This window comes from Apteryx rowi, unplaced genomic scaffold (assembly GCF_003343035.1).
Source record: "Apteryx rowi isolate R43461 unplaced genomic scaffold, aptRow1 scaffold_278, whole genome shotgun sequence".
NCBI classification, from domain to species: domain Eukaryota; kingdom Metazoa; phylum Chordata; class Aves; order Apterygiformes; family Apterygidae; genus Apteryx; species Apteryx rowi.
The window spans coordinates 1138128-1158626 of NW_020449174.1; the positions used below are offsets into that span (position 1 = coordinate 1138128).

The following is a 20499-nucleotide window of genomic DNA, read 5'->3' on the forward strand; positions in this document are numbered from 1 at the left end:
TTCGTTCTCACCATGTGTGGATGCCGTTTATCCTATCCCTCTGCCAGGGGAGCTCCTGGTGCCGTGGGCAGCCCGTGGCTGTCTGTGCTCCCCGCCACCTCGGTGCAGGGCTGGGTCATCTGGTTTTCCAGTCTTCACTTGATCCGTATGCGCAGAGCAGTTTGTACAGTGTGGGGTGTATGTGCGGGGCCGGGCAGGGGTGTCCCACGAGGAGAGGTGTCGCTGCCTGCTAACCRGGCTGTGCTGCGCGCGCAGGTAAGTGTCCTGCCGGCGTGAGGTGCCTGAGGTCCCGGCTTGCCGGCGGGCTGTGCCATAGGAGCTGTCAAGCAGGCAGATGTGTTGTGGCTTATTTCAGTGTTTCTGAGATGCCAGCTGTACTTGTTGGGTTTCACACATCAATAAAACTTATATTTATACTGTAGTGCCTGGATGCCTCCCACCGCTTGAGCAACTGGAGGGTGTGTGTGTGTGCGCGCACAAGGATATATATGTGTGCGCCTGGGTGTGCTGGGCCCGGGCCAGTGTGTCTGTGTGAGGACACGGCATGTGGGTGCCAGCCTGGGGAGGCAGTGCGAGGCTGGGGGGATGCCTGTACGCACACAGCGCCGCAGACAAACACCGTGTGCGTGCCTGAAGATCTCCGGGACCTCTGTGGGGTGTGCGGTGCAGGGACACGCAGCCTTTGGGGGTCACCGATGCCTGAACCCAGCCCCCAACCTGGCTGGCTGGCGTGGGCCAGCCTTCCCCAGGATCGCCCCCACAGCAGCCCAGCCAGCAGGAGCGGACGGCCCCGGCTCTGGACCCAGCACTTCCTCGCCAGGCTGCAAGAGTGGATCTGCAAACAGCAAAGGGTATGTGTGCATATATGCGTGTATCTATATCTATATCTATACATATATCTATATATGTGTGTGTGTTGCACAGGCCAGCATAACCAGGCAGAGCTAAGCTGCCCTCCCAGCGCAGCTTCCTCAGGGCTCTTTGCCCATGGGGACTGCTGTTGTCCCGCTCTCTGCACATCCCCCTTGGTGCTAGGCGCTGCACGTGCCCAGCCAGGATGGCCCAGCCCAGCCCGGCTCACCGGGAGGCAGCTGGGCGCTGATGGCTTTTGCTCCAGAGCAGGGCTTGTGCTCCGGGGCCCCTGCTGCACAGCTGGGGGCGCAGAGCAGCCAGATGTGTCCAGGGGAGGCCGCTCCTCGCAGCGCTGCTGGTCGGACGCCGGGAGCCCCGACCCTGCGGGCTAGAGCTGTGTCTGGGACAGGCCAGGAGCTCTTTTTCCTTGCTGTTGTCCCTGCCAGACCCTCGGACGCATCCCCGCAGCGATGCCCGTGCCCGCGGCTCGCCGCTCTCGCCGCTCGGCTCCGGCAGCGAGCCAGCGCGACCGTGGCACGGGGCGGGACGCCGCGGCAGGAAGTTACAGCTGCAAAACAAGCGCCGGAGAGAAGAGCTTCTTCCCCGAGACAGAAATGGAAGCAGGGGGGTGAAAGGCCCCAGGCTCCCTTACCCGGGCACCCAGCGGGCTCAGCGCCTGGCACGGCACCGGCGGAGCAGGCGGTGAGGGGACCGGCAGGCCGCGGCTCCCCGCGAGGGATCCCGCCGGAGGTAACGCCTGCCGCTTGGGCTGCAGCCTCGCGTCGGTGCCAGCCCGGACGTTGGCCGGGCTCAAGGTGCCCGCGCTGACGCAGCGCCGGCGTGGCCTCCTCCGCGTCCCTCCAGACAGCAGGGCCGGCAGCTGGCAGCCGGGGAGGCTGGCTGTGACTGGAGAGAGGAGAGGAGCGGGATTGCTGCCGGGCAGGCAGGCAGGCAGGCAGGCGGCGTGGGCAGGGCCGGCACGCGGGGGTCCCCGAAGGGGGACCGCAGCAGGCGGCCGTCTCGGGGCCCTCTGCTCCCCGACGTGCCCTGGGTGGCAAAGGGTGCTGCGAAGGGGCTGCGGTCTGGGCATGGTGTGCGTCAGGGTTTGCTTTCTGCAGAGGCCCTGACGAGAACACCRGGGTTCGGTATCAGCTCCGCCAGACCCTTCCCCGTGCCTCAGTTTCCCCATCTGGATAACACAAGAAGGGATGGCAAAAAGCCCAAGCCACGGGAGGTATGAGCGGGGAGTCACCCTGCTTGTCCTCTCCTGGGGGGGCCAAATGCAGAGACTTTTTGTCTCCTGTCCCTTCCTGACCACTTTCTTAGCCCTGTGCCTCAATTTCTCAGGATGAAGGGGGTGTTGAAAGCAGCCTGCGTCCCTGAACCATCACCCCGCTGACGTGGGGCTGGGTGGCTGAGTCAGCACAGGCACAGCCTGTTCTGCGGGACCCAACGGGGCAGGTAAGGCTGGGTGTTGCTGCACCACATCCCTGGGGAGGAGGACTGTAACCCCGCACTGCTCGCTGCCGGCTCCTGGGCAGCCCCGGCTACACCAGGCACCTGCTGAGCACCCCCCCCCCCCCCCCCCCCCCAGTCCGCAGCTGGAGACAGGCGCTTTGCCTGGGAAATGTCAGCCAGTGCTGTGCCAAACTTTATGCAGCCCCGAGGGAAGGAGCCAGCTGTGCCCCAGCATCCTGCAGCCAGCCTGCGCTCGTCACCCCGTCGGCTGCCAGCCTCCCCGGCTGCTTTAAATGGGAGGAGGCTCCGCTCGGCATCTCCGTGTGCCGGCAGCCGCCTCGGCCTGGCAGGCCCCGGCAAGGCAAGAAGGCTCAGCCGGCTGCCAAGGACACGGCAAGGGCTGCCGGGTGCTGCGGAGAGGTGGCACAGCTCGGCAAGGGGAGCAGCCCGGGGGGCACGCTAGTACCGTTGCTGGGATTAGGGAGAACCCACCGTGCATGCAGATATTTAGGAGAKGATCACCTTTATTTTTTGCTTTTTCTAACCTTCCTCCTGCTGTGCCCTCTCTCCAAGCCCCAGCTCCTGGATTCCCAGGACGCAGGCTGCAGAGCTGGGCTGGGGACGGAGCCCGCTGGCTCCTGGCGTGGCTCATGGCGTGCCCCTCTGTTTCAGCCAGAAGATGTCCCGGGCCATGCAGTGCCAGAGCCGCCTGCCCTGGGGCAGCTGGACACAGCTGCGTGGATCCCTGCCGSAGCGAAGGGGGACCAGGCGTGCGTACCTGTGTGCTGCTTCGGTGCCAGGTGAGCCRTGCTCTGTGGCTGCGGGACTGGGACCCCGAATCTGTCCTCATCCTTGGGAAGCCTTATCCCTGGTGCAAATCTYTCCCCACACCCCTGGCTGAGCCTGTATGGTCTGTGGGTTGCTACAGCAAGATGCAAAGCCCGTAASCTGGGCGGTGTGAGCTCTGGTGGATCAGCCAAGGCTATCCCTGATGGTGTGTACGCTTCTTCCATCCAGGCACTGCCAGCAGCTCCTTCCTCAGGAAGAGCCTCCGTGCAGATGGCACGTCCCTCCCCAGGTATGGTGTGACACAGCTGGGGCCTGGCCTGAGCCCACTCAGCCCCTGTGGTCACCAGGGACGTGGGTGGTGGGGCTGGCTGCCTCGGGGCCATTGGGGCTCTGTGGGCAGAGCTGCTGCTTTGCTTCTACCTGGAAAACAACCCAGGCCCGACTCCCTGCCCACTCTGAATTCAGCCCGACTTCTCTGCCTTGCTGTGGCCTCGTTCCCACGCCGGGCTAGGGATGGCGCAGCGCATGACGCTGACCTGCCCTCAGCTCCTCTTCACGGCAGGCGGCAGCCCTGCGCTCTCCCTTGGTGCAGGGGAAGGAAGGGGAGAAGGACAGGGTAATACTTGCTGGCGAGCTGGCCCTGCTCAGTGCCTCCCATGGTACTCACGCTTGATCAGTAGAYGGCCCACCCCAGATCTGGGCAGGGCATGGGGCTGCCAACCCCTGCCCTCCTCGCAGCACTCTCCCTCCCCTTGCAGGAGCTGTGTTCACCACCAAAGAGGGTCCCAGGAGCCCCCTTCCCAGCCCAGCTCCCCCCGCCATGGTCTGACTGCACTGAGAAACGTGGCTTCTTCTGGTAAGCTTGCAACCTTGCACTAAAGAGGATGGAGAGTCCTGCACAGCAGGTTGGGGACAGGTGCTGCCCTGAGCAGTGAGGTGGCAAGCAAGAGCAATGAGGGCCAGGACTCCTGGGTTCTGCCCTCCTCTCTTCAGTCAGCTCACTGAGGTGGCTTGGGGCAAGCAACTTCCCCATTCCCCTGCCATTGGGAAGCCCTTGTCTTGCCAAGCACCTTCCTCTTCCTAGATGCCATCAAGAAGCACCAGAAGAGCTTGTCTGCATGGTTCAGCCACCAGCCCAATGAGGAGAGGCAGTTTGGCCCTTCTTTCTCACTAGACGCAGTCCATGTGGACCCAGTGATCCGGGAGAGCTCCCTGGAGGAGATTTTGAAGCCCTCACCTGACCTGACCATCCAGAACCAGCTTCAGCAGCGTTGCAGCCGGAAAATCAGCCTCCAGAACCTCTTTGATGCGGATGCCTGCGGGCGGCAGGTGAAGACTGCGGTGCTGTTTGGCACTGTGGGCACGGGGAAGAGCACCCTCATCAAGAAGATGGTGGTGGACTGGTGCCACGGGCGCCTGCCCCGCTTCGAGCTGGTCATCCCCTTCTCCTGTGAGGATCTGTCCCAGAGTCACACCCCCATCTCCCTGAAGCGCCTCATCACCAAGAAGTACCAGCATCTCCGGGACGTGGTGCCAATGCTTGGCACTTCCAACCTCAGGATGCTTTTTATCCTCAACGGCCTAGAGCGCCTCAACTTAGACTTCCGGCTGGCTGGCACAGAGCTGTGCTGTGACCCCAATGAGCCCATACCTCCCCCTGCCATTGTGGTCAACCTGCTGAGGAAATACCTCCTGCCAGAGGTCAGTGTCTCTGTTTTCCTCCAGTTCCTTCATGCTGAAGAAAGGCCGGGGTGAGCCCTGGGGCATTGCAGACATGGCCCCTTGCCCTTACACTAATTGCTCACAGCCCAGCTTGGCTGCAAGTGAACAGCCATCCTTCATCCCCGGAGGGACTTGCTAGGGTGGCTTCGTGTCACTGTTGCTTGTTTGTCTCTGTGGAGCCTTTGGGGGAGTGGGCAAGCCTGGAAAGACAAAGCAGTAGCTGGGAATCTGTCTGCCTGGCTGAGGCCTTCCAGACTATATTTATGTCTAGCACTGGATGAGGAAAGCTCTTTTGTCCCCTCTGACTGGGCCAGGTTTGAACCAATGCCCTGTGGTCAGCAGCTCCTTGAACCACAGCCCCTGGCTGGTCTGATTCTTGTGCTACCACATGTGGGTTGCGGGCTTGGCATCCTGCTGAAGCTAGATCAAAGACACAGAGGGAGCATCTCCAAACTCATCCTGTCCTCTGCTTCCAGGCCAGTATCATTGTCACCACACGCCCATCTGCAGTGCGCCGGATCCCGGGCAAGTATGTGGGCCGCTATGCTGAGATCTGTGGCTTCTCTGACACCAACCTCCAGAAGTTGTACTTCCAGATGCGCCTGAGCCAGCCTGGCTGCAGTGGAGAAGATGGCAGTGTTAACAGCCCAGGGAGCAGCTCAGGCGAGCAAGACAACTTGGTGGAGATGTTGTCGAGGAACCTGGAACGCCACAACCAAATCGCTGCCGCCTGCTTCCTGCCCTCTTACTGCTGGCTGGTCTGCACAACGCTGCACTTCATCTACTTCACCAAGACGGTGCCTCCCAGTCAGACCCTAACTGGTATCTACACCAGCTTCCTGAGGCTCAACTTCAGCGGGGAGGTGCTGGACAGCACCGACCCCACCAACATCTCTATGATGAAGTATGTGGCCAAGACGGTGGGCAAGCTGGCTCACGAAGGGGTGATGTCCCGCAAGACCTGCTTCTCAGAGGAGGACCTGCAGCAGTGCTTTGAGGTGGAGATGAAGACCGAAAGCGAGCTCAACCTCCTGGAGGTTTTCCGCAGTGATGTCTTCCGCTTCTTCCTCACACCATGTGTGCAGCCAGGCAAAGAGCACACTTTTGTCTTCACCATTCCTGCTATGCAGGAGTACCTGGCAGCCCTGTATGTAGTGCTGGGTGAGAAGAAGACCCTGGCACAGCGAGTCGGGAAGGAGCTGTCAGAGGTCTTTGGGAAGGTAAGTGAAGATGTTGTTGTGGTTCTGAACATCATCTCCAAGGTGCTGCCCTTGCGCTTCCTGCCAGTGCTTCTTAACCTGCTCAAAGTCTTCCCTCGCTACTTCTCCCGGCTGAGTGGCAAGGACCGGGACACTATTGCCCGAACCATGGCAGAGGAGATGTTCAAAGAGGAGGACTATTTCAATGATGATGTCTTGGATCAGATCAATTCCAGCATCCTTGGCATGGAGGGCCCCATGCGCCATCCCGATGAGGTCTCTGATGATGAGGTCTTTGAGCTCTTCCCCATTTTCATGGGTGGGATCCTGTCCCGCCGTAACCGTGCCATCCTAGAGCAGCTGGGCTGCTCCATCAAGAACCTGGCAGCCTTTGAGATCGCCAAGGCCATGAAGAAGACAGTCATCAGGAACAGCCGTAAGGGTCTGCCCCCATCTGAGCTGATGGACTACCTCTTCTTCCTGCATGAGTTCCAGAATGAACGCTTCACAGCTGAGGCCATCCGCTCCCTCAGGACTGTCAACCTCTCATCCGTCAAGATGACCCCTCTCAAGTGCTCTGTCCTGGCATCTGTCATGGGCACCACGTGCCATGAGGTGGAGGAGCTGAACCTGACCTCCTGCAATCTTGACACCAGCAGCCTGAGGACCCTTTTCCCTGTCCTGCTGCGGTGCAAGGCTCTCCAGTGAGTACCACCTCCTCTTGCCCTTGGGCAGCACTCAAAAACCAGGGCTTGCCTTCACCTCTGCCTCTCTCAGGAGTTGGAGCATGGCAAAAGCAGGAGAAAGGCATGTATGCCCTTGTTTATCTTCAGTGCAAACCATGGGGACTACAGCTTCCAATATGCAACACTCCCTGAGCAGCGTTGCTGGGCACTGCATGCTGGGACTTGGAGTCCCAGCACACCCTGCAGTGGAACTCCTYCGGCAGCTCTCTCCTGCCTTTGGCACCACAGGCTGGCCTGCTGGCTTCTCTGGCAGGCCCGGGTCTCTCCCATTGCTTGGGAGGGTCTCGATGCCCAGAAGCACCCAGCATCGCCATGTAGCCAGCTCTGCTAACTCTGGGCAGGAGAGGGGCAGCCAAGGGCAGGCATCTCGACTGTGCAAAGGCATGGGAGTCTTTCCAGTCCATTTGTGGACCTGCAGTCTTCCCATTGCCCAGGGGGTGGCAGGCCGTGCTCAGTAGAGATGGACTCAGCTGCACAGCTGGGCTGTGCAGAGCTTCCTTCCTTCAGATGCTCCGGAGGGCTCGGTAGGATCCTGTTCGCTCCTCAGACCTTCACCTGCCACCCATGGGTCCTGAATCCCCTTTCCCTGCCCTGCTCCTGCTGACACTGGATCTGCTGACTACCCATGCTCTGGTGGGATTGTAGGTGCAGTTGCCGTATGCTCCCTTTCGGAGAGGAAGCCTTGCCTGGACTTCTCTGGGGATCCCGGGTGGGATGGTGACAGTGAGGGCAGGAGAGGGCCAGGGTGAACGGAGARGGCAGGGGTGCCAGCCCCACAGGTAACAGCCTTTTTGGTCCTGCCATTCCCATCTCTTGCTCTGCATCAGTTTGCAGCTGAACAGCCTGGGTCCTGATGCCTGCAAGGAAATCCGTGACCTGCTTCTGCATGACAAGTGTGTGGTGAGCAACCTGCGGTGAGTACACAACGGGGATGAGGCATCGCCTCCATGCTCCCMTGAAAATGTCCCTGCTGCCCACCCCGTACCCTGGGTTTGGGCCCTGTGCCCAGCCTTGGCTGTTCCCCTGAGCTCGTGTGTCTGCAGGCTGGTAAATAACCCCGTGGGCGAGCAGGGGGCACAATTCCTGGCTGAGGCGCTGGCAGGCAACCRCTCGCTGACCCACCTGTCCCTGCTGCACACCTCGCTGGGGGACCGGGGTGTCGAGGTCATTACTCAGCACCTTGCCAAGAACCAGCACCTTCAGGAGCTCAACCTGGGCTACAACTCCCTGACAGACGCGGCTGCCCTGGGGCTGGTGGAGGTGGCCAAAAAGCACGCGACGCTGGACACAGTGCAGTGAGTTCCTCGTCTCTTCTTTCTCACGGGCAGCACATGCAACCCAGCATCCCTCCCCTTAGCAGCAGACGTGGGGAGCCCCTCTCTGTCTCTGTGTGCTGCCCCGCAGCCTTTACAGCATCTCCCTGCCCTTTTTCTCCTAACCTGCAGCCTGTACTTCAACGACATCAGCGAGGAAGGCAAACGGGAACTTCACACGCTGCGCATGGATCGGGACGGCATCAGGGTGCTGGTCTTCCTTACAGCAGGCACCGACGTCTCTGACTACTGGTCCAACATCCTGAGCATAGTGCACAAGAACCTGCCTTTCTGGGACCGCGAGCGGGTTCGGCAGCACCTTGCCCTCCTCCTACAGGACCTGGAGAGCAGCCGGAGACAGACTGCCAACCCCTGGAGGAAGGCCAAGTTCCTGCGAGTGGAGAGTGAGGTCAAGAGGATGCTCGGGAAACTCCAACAYGGGAGCCTCTAACCAGCCATCTACCTACCTGGCCAGGGAGGGAACAGCGCTGCTGGGGAGGAAACGCTGGAGGGTGCCCTGGGAGCACAACATCTGCACCCTTATCCTGGTGGAGATGCCCAGCGGTCGGGTGCTACCAAGGCTGTTAAAGGTGCTGGGTATGTGGGGCTCAGCCCCTCCGCTGTGGGCAAGGCTGACGTGGGAGAACTGCGCGCACACCGGGCCAGGAGCAAACGGGACTTGCTCTGGGCTTGGAGAGACCCATGGCCCCAGCCCCGGCACCCCAGCCGCTGCTGGCGTGTGACGTGAGCGGGGCAGGACTCAGCCTTGCCTGTGAAATCATTGGTAGCATTAAAGTGCCCCCCGTTGTTTCCACTGAAGCATGCTAGTGCCAAGACTTAGTCTCCTCTCCAGGCCCTTCCCGGGGGAGGAATGCGGAGGAGCTGGTGCGTCTGTCCCTCTGGCAGCTGTGCYGGAGGGCTCTGGCGCTTCCCCGCCTCACGGGGCCAGGCCTGGGCAGCCGCCCTGCTTCTGCTCCAGCCCGTGCCAAGCCAGAGGCGGTCTTTCCCTCCAGGCGCTGGCCCTGGGGGCGGCTGCAAGCCAGGACGCTTGGGGTCTGTTCCCAAGCCCCCCGGGGTGCTGCTCCAAACCCACCTGGGCACAGGCTGGCAGTGGGAGGGCAGGGGAGATGCCAGGGCTGTTTAACCATTAAACCTGGGGCGTCTTGGAGGAGGCGGGGACACCGGCTTCTCTGCCACTTCATCCTGTACCTTGCTCCCTCTTGCATTCCCTGCAGCCATGAAGCAAATGAAAGGTACGTGCCGGGGCTGAGGGGCAGCGGCGCTTAGTCCTCCGGACACCCTTCCCCAYGCACATGTCCCCAGGCCCTGCTTCTCCAGGGGGCCAGGCGGTGTCAGGGCCGAGGGAGGCTGTGGAAAGGCGCTACAAGCATCCCAGAAAATGCAGATGCATTTTGTGGGGGTGCTTGGCAGGAACCTCCTCTCCATGGGGCTGGGGTCCTTGGGCTGGAAGAGGTGGGGAGAGGTTTCTTGGGGAGATGTGCAGGGGAAAGCCTCTGTGTCCACCTCTGGGCTCCAGCCTCCTACGCCACCTCAGATGCTCTCAGTGGCCCCGATCCCCCTCCTCATCCCCAGCCCAAAAGCCGGGTGACCTCCCCGCAGGGTTAGCCTCCATCTGCATACCACTGCCCCAGCCCGCTTCGCTCTGGTGCTGCAGGACCCTGCTGGGCTGGGAGACGGGTGCACGTTGGACCTGAGCAGCGGGTGTCCTGCTCCTCTGAAATGCAAGAAGACGCTGGTGGCAGGGCCAAGGGCAGAGCTGTGCCCAGGCACGGGCTGTGCCGGGATGCTCTCCCAGCCGGGGGGGCAGAGGGAAGGGTAGGGCCGTGTGGACCCCACATCCCCGCCTGCCCCCTGCCCAGCCTGTGAATGAAGAAGCCCTGAACATTTGGGAGCGTGGGCTCCGCTCCCGGCCCTCCGCCTCCTGCGCTGACCTCTCCTCTCCCTCTGCAGGGCTCGAGGGTGACACGAAGTCCATCCTGTAAGTGCTGAGCTCCCCCGCGGCCGGGGGCTTCCTGGGTCTCGTGGCCCCTCAACCTGGCCGGGCAGGGGCACATCCTCGGCTGGGGTGGTGGGTGCCTTGAGGGGCCACGGGGTGGTGTGGGCCCCCGCTGCCAAACTTAGGTGCCTGCCCTCGGAGAGTCTTTCCCTGAGCTGTTAGCCAAGGAGCGGTGCAGGGAGAATCCGGGAGGGAGATCCCTTGGCTGCTTTCCCCAAGGCAGGGGAGGCAGGAGGCTCTCCTCAGCAGGGCTGGGGCGGGCAGGGGGAAAGGCCATGCTGCCACACTGATGTGGCCTCTCCTGCCTTTTATTATTTCAGAAAGTTTGAATTTAACCCCAAAGATGGGATTGACAACCCTGCCTTGTCGCTGGCTGAGGACACGGGTAAATACCCTCATCTCTGYGGGGTTCCCTGTGTCAGCACAGGGGGATGGACAGCTGGGTATCCCAGGGGAATCGCTCGGGTCTGGGCTCTCCTAAGGCAGGGAGCAGCGGGGAGATGAACACGTAAGGCAGAAGGGAGCAGGGAGAYCCACAGCTGTGCCGTGGGGCAGTGGGGGCCCGCAGCCCTGGTAGGGGTGGAAAACCTGTGCTAGGATGCCTGCAGGGCCCCGCTCACGGGCTGTGCCCACCACGCAGACGGCAAGGGCCTGGGGGAGCCCCGCTTCTACCTGCTGAGCAAGGGCAGCGCCGAGACCTTTGGCTTCTGCCTGCACAAGGAGCTGGGCTGCCGGGGGCACGTCATCCGGCAGGTCGAGCTGGGGGGGCTGGCGCAGCGCAGGGGGCTGCAGGACGGGGACCGGCTCCTCCAGGTGAACGGCCACTTCGTGGACCACATGGAGCACTGCAAGGTAAGCTGCCGCCCCCTCCGCGGGCTGCGGGAAGGGCCGGTGTCCCCGCACGGCGCTGCCCCCCGGGGCGGCCTGGCCCTGCGGGGCACTGCTGGGAGGGGAGGGTTCACCGCCTGGCCCCTTGCAGGTGGTGGAGAAGATCAAGGCCAGCGGGAACCAGGTCCTCCTGGCGGTGCTGGACGGTGGTTCCTACGAAGCAGCCAAAGCCCTGGGCAGGGACCTGTCCCAGATGCTGCCGGGTGACATCCGCCCGCGGCTGTGCCACGTCACGAGGGACAAAAGCGGTTTCGGCTTCAGCATCTCGGGTCCAGAAGGTAAAACGGGGGCCGGGGAGGCAGGGCTGCGAGGCACCCCGCGGCGGTGCCCGGCCTGCGCCGCACTGCCCTTCTCCTCCGGCAGGCGCCAAGGGCACGTTCCAGCTGTCGGTGCGGCGCGATGGGCCGGCCGAGCGAGCGGGGCTGCCCTCCGGCTCCTGGCTCCTGGAGCTGAACGGGGCCAGCGTGAGGAGCTGCTCGCACACGCAGCTCGCCAGAAAGGTGCGTGCTCCCCGCGCGCGGGGGCGGTGGGGGGCACGGGCCGGCGACGGCACTGAGCACCCCGCGCTTCTTTCTCACCCAGCTCAAGCGAAGTGGCAGCAAGATGACGCTGCTGGTGGCATCCAGCGCGGCGGAGGAGTTTTACCGCCTGTGGGGCCTGCGGGTCACGGCCGCCTTGGCGGACACCTCCTGGCTCCCCTTCAAGGTCCGGAAGCTGCACATGGTGAAGGAGCCGGAGGGCTACGGGTTTCTGCTCAAGGAAGAAAAGTGCAGCTCAGGGGCCGTAGGTGAGGGGCTGGGGGCAGCAGTCTGTCCCCCAGCAAGGGGTGCCTGAGGTTTGGGAAGAGCCGGGAGTCCTGTGTGCCCACACTGGCACCCTGTCCTCATCGGCGCTTGGGGATGCCGGTCCCCCCTCTCCCTGGCTGAATGAGCATCTCCCCTCTCTCCTCCACGCCCCTCCGCGGCAGGCCAGTTCCTATGGGAGGTGGATGCCGGGCTGCCGGCCGAGAGAGCAGGGATGAAGGAAGGGGACCGTCTGCTGGCAGTGAACGGCAAGAGCATTGAGGGGCTGGACCACCAGCAGACGGTGCTCAGGATCCGTGCCCACGCCGACCAGGTGACGCTGCTGGTCATCGACCCCGCTGGTGACGAGTTCTACCGGTCGGTAGGTTTGGGGACCCAGCGTGGCCGGGACCATGGGGTGCTGTGAAGGATGGGCTGCCAGGATGGGTTTCTCGCCCCTGAGCCTGGACACAGCGAGGTCTCCTCCAGGGCCGGGCTGGTCTGCCGTGGAGCGCCAGCAGCCATAGGGCTAATCCCTGTTTGCTTCTGCAGATCGGGCTGTCCCCGCTGCAGTTCTTTGAGGACAGCGACCCTGCCTCGGGCTCCTGTGCCCCCTCCCTGCCCTCTCCTGACGGCTCTCCTGGACTCTGTCACCTTGATGTGGGACCAGAGGGACCCGGCTCCTGGCTCACAACCGCCCCTGCCACTATAGGGGTCGCACAGGTAACCTGTCTCGCCTGGCCCCATCCGCCTGCCCTGGCTGGCAGCACTGCTCCGGCCCCCGCCGCTGCTCCGGGTCGCAGCCTCCTTCTGCCCTGGCACGTCCCCATGCCAAGGTCACCCCGTGGGGCCGGGTGGCAGGTGTGCGGACGGCACAGCCAGGCTGCCCGCGTGTCCCTGCTCTGTCCCCACAGAGCCTGCGCCCGGAGGAGCRGAGGAGGCTGCACCAGGCGTTTTAGCAGCCCGGGCTGAGCCCGGCTCCGGGGAGGTTTCCCCGCACAGCAGCTCGGCGCAGGCCAGGTCCAGCCCGTCGGTGCCCCGGCCCAGCTCCCCAGGGAGCCCGGCACTGCTCAGCCTGGCCGTTGTGCACGCGGCCACCACGTCTCCATGCGTGGGAGATGGAGTGAGATATGTCTCCACTATCCACAGCTGGACCCAAGCTTTTATTAACCACTGCGGTGGCTTCTTGTAATCGAAGACTGACCTGTGCCTTTGCCTGTCCAGCTGTCTCCAGGGGTATTTAGGTACGCTGTGTTGAAGCCCTTGCCCCCCATCCAGCTCCAGGCTCTGGCGCGCTCCCAGGAGAGCTGAGGCACTGCCCTCCAAGCCATGACCCAAGCAGCTGGACAGCCTGGAGCTCGGCTCAGCRCAGGGGCTGGCCCCAAGGCCAGTGTGCAAAGGGAAAAGCGAGCGGCAGAGGCCATGGGGCCCTAGAGGAAGCCCCCAGGCCTAGCATGGGCCCCCAGTGCCCAGCCTGTTGGCTCAGGTCTGCCCCTCCACGAACCTCTCCTCTCCCTTGCGCTCTTCACTCCATCCTCCCGGTGAACCTGGGGCGGTGGGTACCTGCCCCCGTCACTGCACTGTTCCTGTGTCATCCATTTGGGGTGTGATTAAAAGACAAATCCTCACTGCTGCTCATGTGAGTATTGTTACAGAGAGGTCAGTGTCTCAGTGGTGCGTTCCCAGGCCAGACTGGACCTGTTGTTTCTGTCCTCTTGCCTGGCCCAGGGGAGCTGGGGTGGTGGGCAATGGGTACGGGAYGTCTGAAGGCAGGGGGAGGCAGGGTCCTGGCCCGCCTGTCCTGTCCTGGGGGTCTCCAGGGCGCTGTATCTCCAGGGGGTTGAGGCCAAACTCCTTCAGGCACTCCTTGTGCTCCAGGGAGATGGTCGTGCCCATCTCCTCCCAGCGCTGGCTGGCCCCTGCCAGCTTGGCCAGGACAAGGTCCAGGCTACCCTGGAGGGAGAGGTGGCAGTGAGGAGGGGCTGCCGTGCTGCCTAGGGCAGCCACCCACAGCCACATCCCCACTCAGGTGGAGGATCTTCTCGTACTCCATCTCCATGGCCTTGAGCCTGCCCTGCAGCTGGGCAGTGGTCACATCCTTCTCTGCCAGCGCCTGGGCAGCCATCTCCTGGGCCTGCCGACTCTCCCGGAGCCTGGCAGCTGTGGGGGAACAGGCACCGATGGGGGGGATGCTGAGCGGATAGGCACCGGCACCTGGGGCTGCGTGGTGAGCCCCAGCCGCAGCCCACCAGCCAGGAGGGGGCACGCCGGGGGCCGTACCGAGCTGCRCCCGCAGGCTCTTCACCTCCGCCTCCAAGCTGCAGCTGCGCGATGCTGTCTGCTCCTGCAGCTCCTGGTGCTGCCACGCCATTGCTGGGAGACGGGAAGGGGAGAAGGGGACCAAYGCAGGGGCAAACGGGCAGCCCCCACGCTCCGACCCCAGCAGGGGCTCCTGCGAGGCCTGATCCGAGGGCTCCCCTTGCCTGCTCACGCATCCGGAGCTGCTGTGCACCGTCTCCCTGCGCGGCAGGGGTGTGACGATGCCGGGGGGGGGGGGGGCAGGAGGGAGCCCCAGAGGGAAAGTCTTACCTCTGCGCCGAGTGAGCGTGGGAGAGTGAAAGCCAGCACGGAGTTTTGCATGTGGCAAAGACCGCAAACCTCTGGCTGAGGTTTTACCTCGGCTAAAATAAGCCCCTTCTTGAGCACTAAAGGAAATGGCTAGCTGATGACTTCTGCAGGCAGGGACGTCTCTGCCTCTGTCTCCCCTGCCGGTGTTGATGATGGACATCTGGGGTGCTGAAAGCTCACAGGCAGCGTCTTTGCATGCTGACAGCRTGGGAGGGAGGGGGGGTGGCCCGCAGGGGTGTGTTTTGGGGCTGAGCAGTCAGGGCTAGAGGAAAGGTGAGGTGAGCTTCCCCCAGCAGCCTGGGCACCGAGGTGTGGGGGCCCTGCGCCAGCCCCACTGCCCCTCCCAGCTCTGCCCTCACCTTCATGCACGTCTCGCTTGTCTTCCCGCGCCAGCTCCAGCGCCTTCTCCAGGTCCCGCAGCCTCCGCTTGAGCCCTTTGCTGTCAGCGCTCACCTGCCAGGCCATGTCCCTCCGGCAAACTGAGAGCCAGAGATGCCCRTGGCAGCTACGGGGACAACGTGCTTCCCAGCAGGGTGACCCAGGGCAGGCCAGGGCCCGCAGAGCRAGTAGGGATGCAGCCCTCGGAGCAGTGACTGAGCATCACGACCCTGGCCTCAGCATGGAGAGCCAAAGGGCACTATCCAAACCATAGGGTGGCTGTGCCCTTGTTTGTCCCCACCCCTGGCTCCTCCTGGCCTTACCCATGTGCATGTCAACCTCCAGGAATGCTTTCCTATTTGTCACTTCAGCTTGGCTCTCTGCAGCGGGAGGGAAGAAGGAAGGGACTGAGTCAAGGACAACTCTTTGAGGGRACTCAACCCAGGGACACCAAGAACCTGGCTGTCAAATGGCTATGGGGAAGTCTGCCTTGGGGTGTTCGCCCCAGGAAAACTGGCCTGGGACACGTTTCCAGCTGAAACACCCGTGCAGGGGCACTATTTGTATAGATATTTGTTGGACGCAGAGTCAGGGCATAGCCGGTTTTACTTGTGCTCGGCTCCCCTGGAGAGACGCGCTCCCATTTGGGACTGAGGGCTGGGGTTTCACATTGGAGATGGGGCAGCAGCTGGGGGTCCTGGGCACACAGACCATGGGGACCTCTTCCAAAACCCCACACCGCATGCTCTTCCAGCCTAGCGCGTGCATCCACTTTCAGAGGCCTGCTGGAGAGGCCAGGGCTGGGAGAGCCGCTCTCTCCGGGTCCCCCTGGGCTGGAGGGAGCGCAGGGCTGGGGAGTGCTTAGGGCAGGGCCCTCCGATGCCGCTCCCTCCTGTTTCTCGTCAGGCCGGAGGCGTAACTGTGCCGCTGTCCCAGCGCGGGGTGGGAAGGGCCGGAGAAGCTGAGAAAGCAGCAGAAGAGCCGTCCCGCGGGGCCGCGGTGCATTCCTGGGCCCCGGCGTTCCCAGCGCCTGCTTCCGGCAGCCCCCGCGATGTCTGCCCTGGCGGGGCCGGGAAGCGGCAGGGCAGGGACAGGAGGGGCACAGCCCGGCCGGCTGGAGGGAGACAAGGCTCCGGACTCACCTGCTGCATTTCTCTGCTGCTGCTGCTGCTTCACTCCTTTTCTCCCCTTCCCTTTGCTCTTCAGAGGCATCCTGCCTTGCGAGGAGAAAGCAGCGAGAGATACGGACACGAGTGCTTTCTCCCAGCACCTGGCACAGGCTCGTGCCATATGCTCCAGGCTGCGAGCGTGGGAGCTGAGGCCAGGCGGGAGCGACGGCACACCGGACTTCTGGGGGAGAGAGGGGAAGCAGTGGGGCTCCCAGCACGAGAAGGGAGACCCACGAATGACGAGCCACTGTGCCTTCATCAGGATGCCTCTCTTGCCAGCTCCTGTCCCGCACGGACCTTCAGTCCCTCGAGATGTGGCAACTGCCTTCAAGGCAGCCCCTGCTGTTGTAGCAACTGTATCTGCAGCGAGGGCAGGTTACGTTATCTGGCCCCACACCTGCCTCCGCCTCGGAGCAGCTGAGTGTTTCATTCCCGTGACAGAGGCGCAGGTCAAATGCACCTTGTGCCCAAAACCAGTCCCTGCTCCCGGGCACCAGACCGGTCGCCTTCAGCTGCAGGCTGGCAAGACACAGCCCGGATCAGGCGGGCTGGACCTCCTCCCTCCCACGGCCCCGAGCGAGCGGCAGCCCCGTGGCAGCCCCAGCACGGGTGCAGCTGGACTGCGGGGAAACGGGACCCGGGGAGGGAGCGGGACTCCCCCAGGTCACAGCCTGAAACGAGCCCAGCACCTCCCTCCCTTCCTGCCCTGGCTCTTCCCTCCGGCACACCCTCCCGCGCAGCCTGGGGACTGCCGCTGCATTTTGATCCTCTTTATAAAACAGGAGAGGAAGGAAGGGAGGGGATTTTAAACTGTTATGTCTGCTCAGGACATAATTAACCCCAAATACCTGGGGGACAGCAGGTGATTTCTGGGTGCGCTGCAGTTTCTCAGCAGGAAGCGGACCTCACCTCGTGTGAAGGACACGCGGGAGCCGGGCAGGCAGCGGGAGCAGGGAGCTGGTGCCTGGAGCTGCCTGCCCTGGGGCAGCTCTGCGTGGCCCCTCCGCTTCCAGGACAGCCCAGGCAGCCCGGCAGGGACGCGGGCCGGCGGGAGGAGGGTCAAGGGAGCCTTGCCCGGGACAGGGCGGCGGTGGAGGCTGCTCCCTGATGCACAGAAGCTGACGTGCACCTTGTGCACATGAATCCCGGCATCTCACGTGCACCCACACGTGCACACGAACCACTGCGCAGCCATGCGGGGCTGAGAAATCAGAGGGACTTCAGCATGTGCACAGGCCTGGCGGGGAGGTGTGGGGCACACGGAAGGGGCGAGAAGCACATGCTTATGCCCAGCCTTGGCTGGCTCGAACACAGGCAGGGCAGGGCGCTGACGCACAAGCGCGCACGAACCGTCACATGCACGCAGGTGGCCAGAAGCACTGAGCCACACTCTTGGCCACCAGCTGCCAGGGTGGAAGGAAGTGATCGCAACAAAACCAGCATGACTTGGCTTTCCAGCGCACCAGTGGCAAGCGACCGCTGCACTGGGTGCAGACGCCCAGGGGACCGGGCTGGGGCAGCGGGAGTGCGAAGCGCATCCCTGGCCTGGCATCTGCTGAAGCAGCTTTGGGCATGCAGCTGGCCCTGGCTACTGCCCCGCAGGACCACGCAGAGCCCTCCGCCAGGGCTGCAGCCGCTTCTGCGTGCCAGGAGCAAGCCTGAGCCCTGGGCTGGAGTGTCGGGCTCCCCTTTCCTGCGGAGAGGAACAGTCCCGAACGACAGCAACCTTTGCTTGAAGTCTGACACGTAAATGCAGCTGCGACTCGGAGTGAATCAGGCCCAGAGAAGCAGATAGTCAGGAATGCAATTGCTCAAGCATGTTCCCTGATCTCTTTGGATAAGGGCCACGGTGATTTTTATATTTGGCTCCACAAAACTGGTGCAACCCTCCCCAGCCCTCTCCCCAGGTACTTGTGGTAACCCGGAGCTGGCCAGGGCACCCTCCAGTGGTCAATCCGGCTTGACTATTAGCCAGAATCCATTAGCATCTAATGGGAAAAGCCTCAGGAACACAGCCTCAATAAATGTTGACATATTTGAGGTCAATATAATCCTTAGGAAAATTTGCCCAGGTAATTAAAGCCAGACAAGGAGCTGCCTGTCCCAGAAATATTTACTAACCTCTACTAAAAGCAGTACAATCAAGACTGAGAGTTGTATAACCAATTTGTACAGGGCTTCCTCATGCATGTCTAGCGCCGCACACTGCTTCCCACTGCCCCACTCATCTGATGCTGCACATCTGCAAGCCGTGCGGTGTGCTGGGACTCATCGTGAGCTGCTGGCAAGCAGGTGTCCTTGGTCCTGAGCACAGACCTGTGGAGGAAGGAAGCTGCTGGAGCCGAGGTGGTGTGGAGYGGCCCAGCGCGCTGCTGCTGTGGCACCAGAAAGCAGAAGTCTGAAGTGTGCGTGCGGCCAGGGCTGGGGTGGGAGATTAGAAACTCAGGCACGCAAAGCCTCCTCGGAGGCAGCATCACAGCCAGAGCCCYGCAGCCATGCCCTGCGCTGGCAGGGGCCAAGCACGCACCAGAAAAGCATYGCACATCCCTCCCACGAGTTGCTTTTCAGTGCTGCTATGGGTTCACAGCTCCCCAGGGGGTCCCTGCTCCCGTGCAAGAGCTGCTGCCTGGCTGCTGCAGGGGAGAGCAAAGTGGTGGGTTCATCTCCAGCGTTGACCTGCATCTGTGAGCGCCCTCCTGTCCCCACTGCCCCGGGAGGCTGCGCTGGGGCTGCCGAACCACCAGGCCTGAGCACAGCCGCTGGGCGCTTAGCTTCCCCGAAGYGGGGTTGGCCAAACTGCAGCATTTGCCGTTTTGCTTTGTCTTCTTTCCTCGTTGAAGCCCTTGCTGCAGGACTGACGCTCTGCTGTACCAGCCTCAGCTGCTCTGTGCAAAGGAAGTGTTTTGCCTTGGAAAGGAGGCATGAAAACAGGATCTGAAGACAGCAAAGAAACAGAACTGAACTTACTGTCAAGCCCATGCCATAATTTCTGAAGGTCTGATGTTATCAGCTCTGTCAAAAGATTGACCCATTCCCTTATCTTCTCTCCCTGTTCCTCTCTCCTGGCCTCTCTCACCCCACCTGGACTGTGTGTGCTCCAGCCCACTCTGATCTGTTGGAGAGGGACTGCAAATAACAGGTATATTGGACCCGCAAGGGCTCTTGCTTTCAGTGTCATTGCAAAATAAGACGCCTCAAAGACGCTGACAGCAGCCACATGCCTTTCACTTGCCCCAGTGTTGCAAGCTGTTATCACCCAGTGTTGCAAGCTGTTATCACCCCCCCTCCCCGGGAAGGAGAGGTTGATTCAGCTCTCTGCAGCTGGCTCCGCTCCCGCACAGCATCTGGCCTCATGCTCACCTGTTTCGTGCCCATTCCTGCGTTTTCCCTCCGAGGGGTGCATTTCTTGGGGTACAGCTCTGGCCACATCTGGGCTGGCTTTTAGTTTATTTCTCTGCACACGTGGCTGTTAACTCTGCTGCTAAGGGTTCATATTTTGGGGATGTTTCCTGCCGAGCAGGGCGCCAGCCTGCTGTCCCAGCGGGCCAGCGCCTTTGGAGTCCCAAAATCCCAYGGGACTCATGCGTGTCCCCGACACAGGCCAGGCCGGGGAGCCACCAGCCGAGCCCAGGCAGAGCCACGGCRGTGCAGCGTCAGGATGCAAACATGCGGAGGACACCTCTGTTTTGTTTCTTTTTGTACAGCTGGAAGGGGAATAAACCTCTTCAGAACAAGAAAGTTTTATTAATTTGACAAGGAAGTCAGGTTGTGTTAGTGCAGCAGTTTTTACAGGGGAATGGATAAATATATCAGCAAAAAAAAGAGAGGCCTCAAGGCACAGGTTTATTAGAAGATGGCTTTTCTAGTCAACAATTTCCCAGAGAAAACAGAGCCTGGCTGTGCTCACACCGCTGCAATAACGCCACGCGCTCAGCTCCACTTCCTGCTTTTTACATTGGAAATTTTTTTATTTGAAGAAAAGGGAACCTGGCTTTTAAAAAGGGGAAATAATCCTGTTTTGCAATGTCTGAGAAATAATACAGCCCATGCCAGAGCAGGCCTGGGAGAGGGAAACCGCGCGCGAGAAACCCGCAAGGACAGGGGCTTCGTCCCAAAGCCATTCTTTAGAAAAAGCTCATCATTGCTGGCGGTGGATCTTGTCAAAAATATCTCCTTTTCTAGGCACCGCAGGGACAGGGAGAGGCAGCCCCGAGCGTCACCGCTCAGGTCACCAACCCACCAAGCCACGGAGCAGCGCTCCGGCGCGCTGCGATTTAGGTTGGAAAGCACGGAAAGAGGACAATTTGAACACTGCCTGAACGGGCTGGGCTCCCTTGGAAATGTCGCGACAGCCCAGCCAAACCAGCCTGCAGAAACAGCAACACTGTCAAAATTTTATTTTATTTTATTTTATTTTATTTTATTTATTTGTTACCAAAAGCAAACGTGGAAGGGGTTCTGTATTCAAGGCGACGCTCAGGCTGGCACTGCTCATTCCGCTGGTAAAATACTTTGAGAAAGGAGCCGGCAGCTGGCGCCCGGCGGCGGCGCGCAGCCC

General features: G+C 61.9%; 3 protein-coding genes across 6 annotated transcripts; 2 read left to right on the forward strand and 1 right to left on the reverse strand.

Moving 5' to 3' along the window:
• The first annotated feature begins 1409 nt into the window (after positions 1-1409).
• NLRX1 (NLR family member X1) lies at positions 1410-8898 on the forward strand. Of its 3 annotated transcripts, none has more exons than XM_026068641.1 (10): positions 1410-1602; positions 2200-2313; positions 2983-3110; positions 3328-3388; positions 3858-3955; positions 4184-4800; positions 5298-6724; positions 7594-7680; positions 7810-8061; positions 8212-8898. In XM_026068641.1, the coding sequence occupies exons 3-10, from the start codon at positions 2990-2992 to the stop codon at positions 8528-8530; spliced, it is 2982 nt and encodes a 993-aa protein (XP_025924426.1). In that variant the 5' UTR covers positions 1410-1602; positions 2200-2313; positions 2983-2989; the 3' UTR covers positions 8531-8898. The 3 variants fall into 3 exon arrangements, with proteins under 3 accessions (XP_025924426.1, XP_025924428.1, XP_025924427.1); XM_026068643.1 differs by having other exon boundaries at positions 1410-1554; XM_026068642.1 differs by lacking the exon at positions 1410-1602 and adding an exon at positions 1997-2086.
• On the forward strand, positions 8601-13394 carry PDZD3 (PDZ domain containing 3). 2 transcript variants are annotated; one of them, XM_026068644.1, is made up of 10 exons: positions 8601-8676; positions 10051-10078; positions 10417-10481; positions 10737-10948; positions 11076-11262; positions 11348-11484; positions 11567-11771; positions 11952-12148; positions 12319-12489; positions 12681-13394. In XM_026068644.1, exons 1-10 carry the CDS (start codon positions 8634-8636, stop codon positions 12723-12725), a joined length of 1290 nt encoding a protein of 429 aa, XP_025924429.1. In that variant the 5' UTR covers positions 8601-8633; the 3' UTR covers positions 12726-13394. The 2 variants fall into 2 exon arrangements, with proteins under 2 accessions (XP_025924429.1, XP_025924431.1); XM_026068646.1 differs by lacking the exon at positions 8601-8676 and adding an exon at positions 8994-9332.
• A 7-nt stretch (positions 13395-13401) lies between these two features.
• On the reverse strand, positions 13402-15984 carry CCDC153 (coiled-coil domain containing 153). The gene is made up of 6 exons (XM_026068689.1): positions 15915-15984; positions 15096-15152; positions 14754-14987; positions 14047-14139; positions 13784-13926; positions 13402-13719 (listed from the first exon to the last, which is right to left on the reverse strand). The coding sequence occupies exons 1-6, from the start codon at positions 15982-15984 to the stop codon at positions 13435-13437; spliced, it is 882 nt and encodes a 293-aa protein (XP_025924474.1). The 3' UTR covers positions 13402-13434.
• Positions 15985-20499: the final 4515 nt, after the last annotated feature.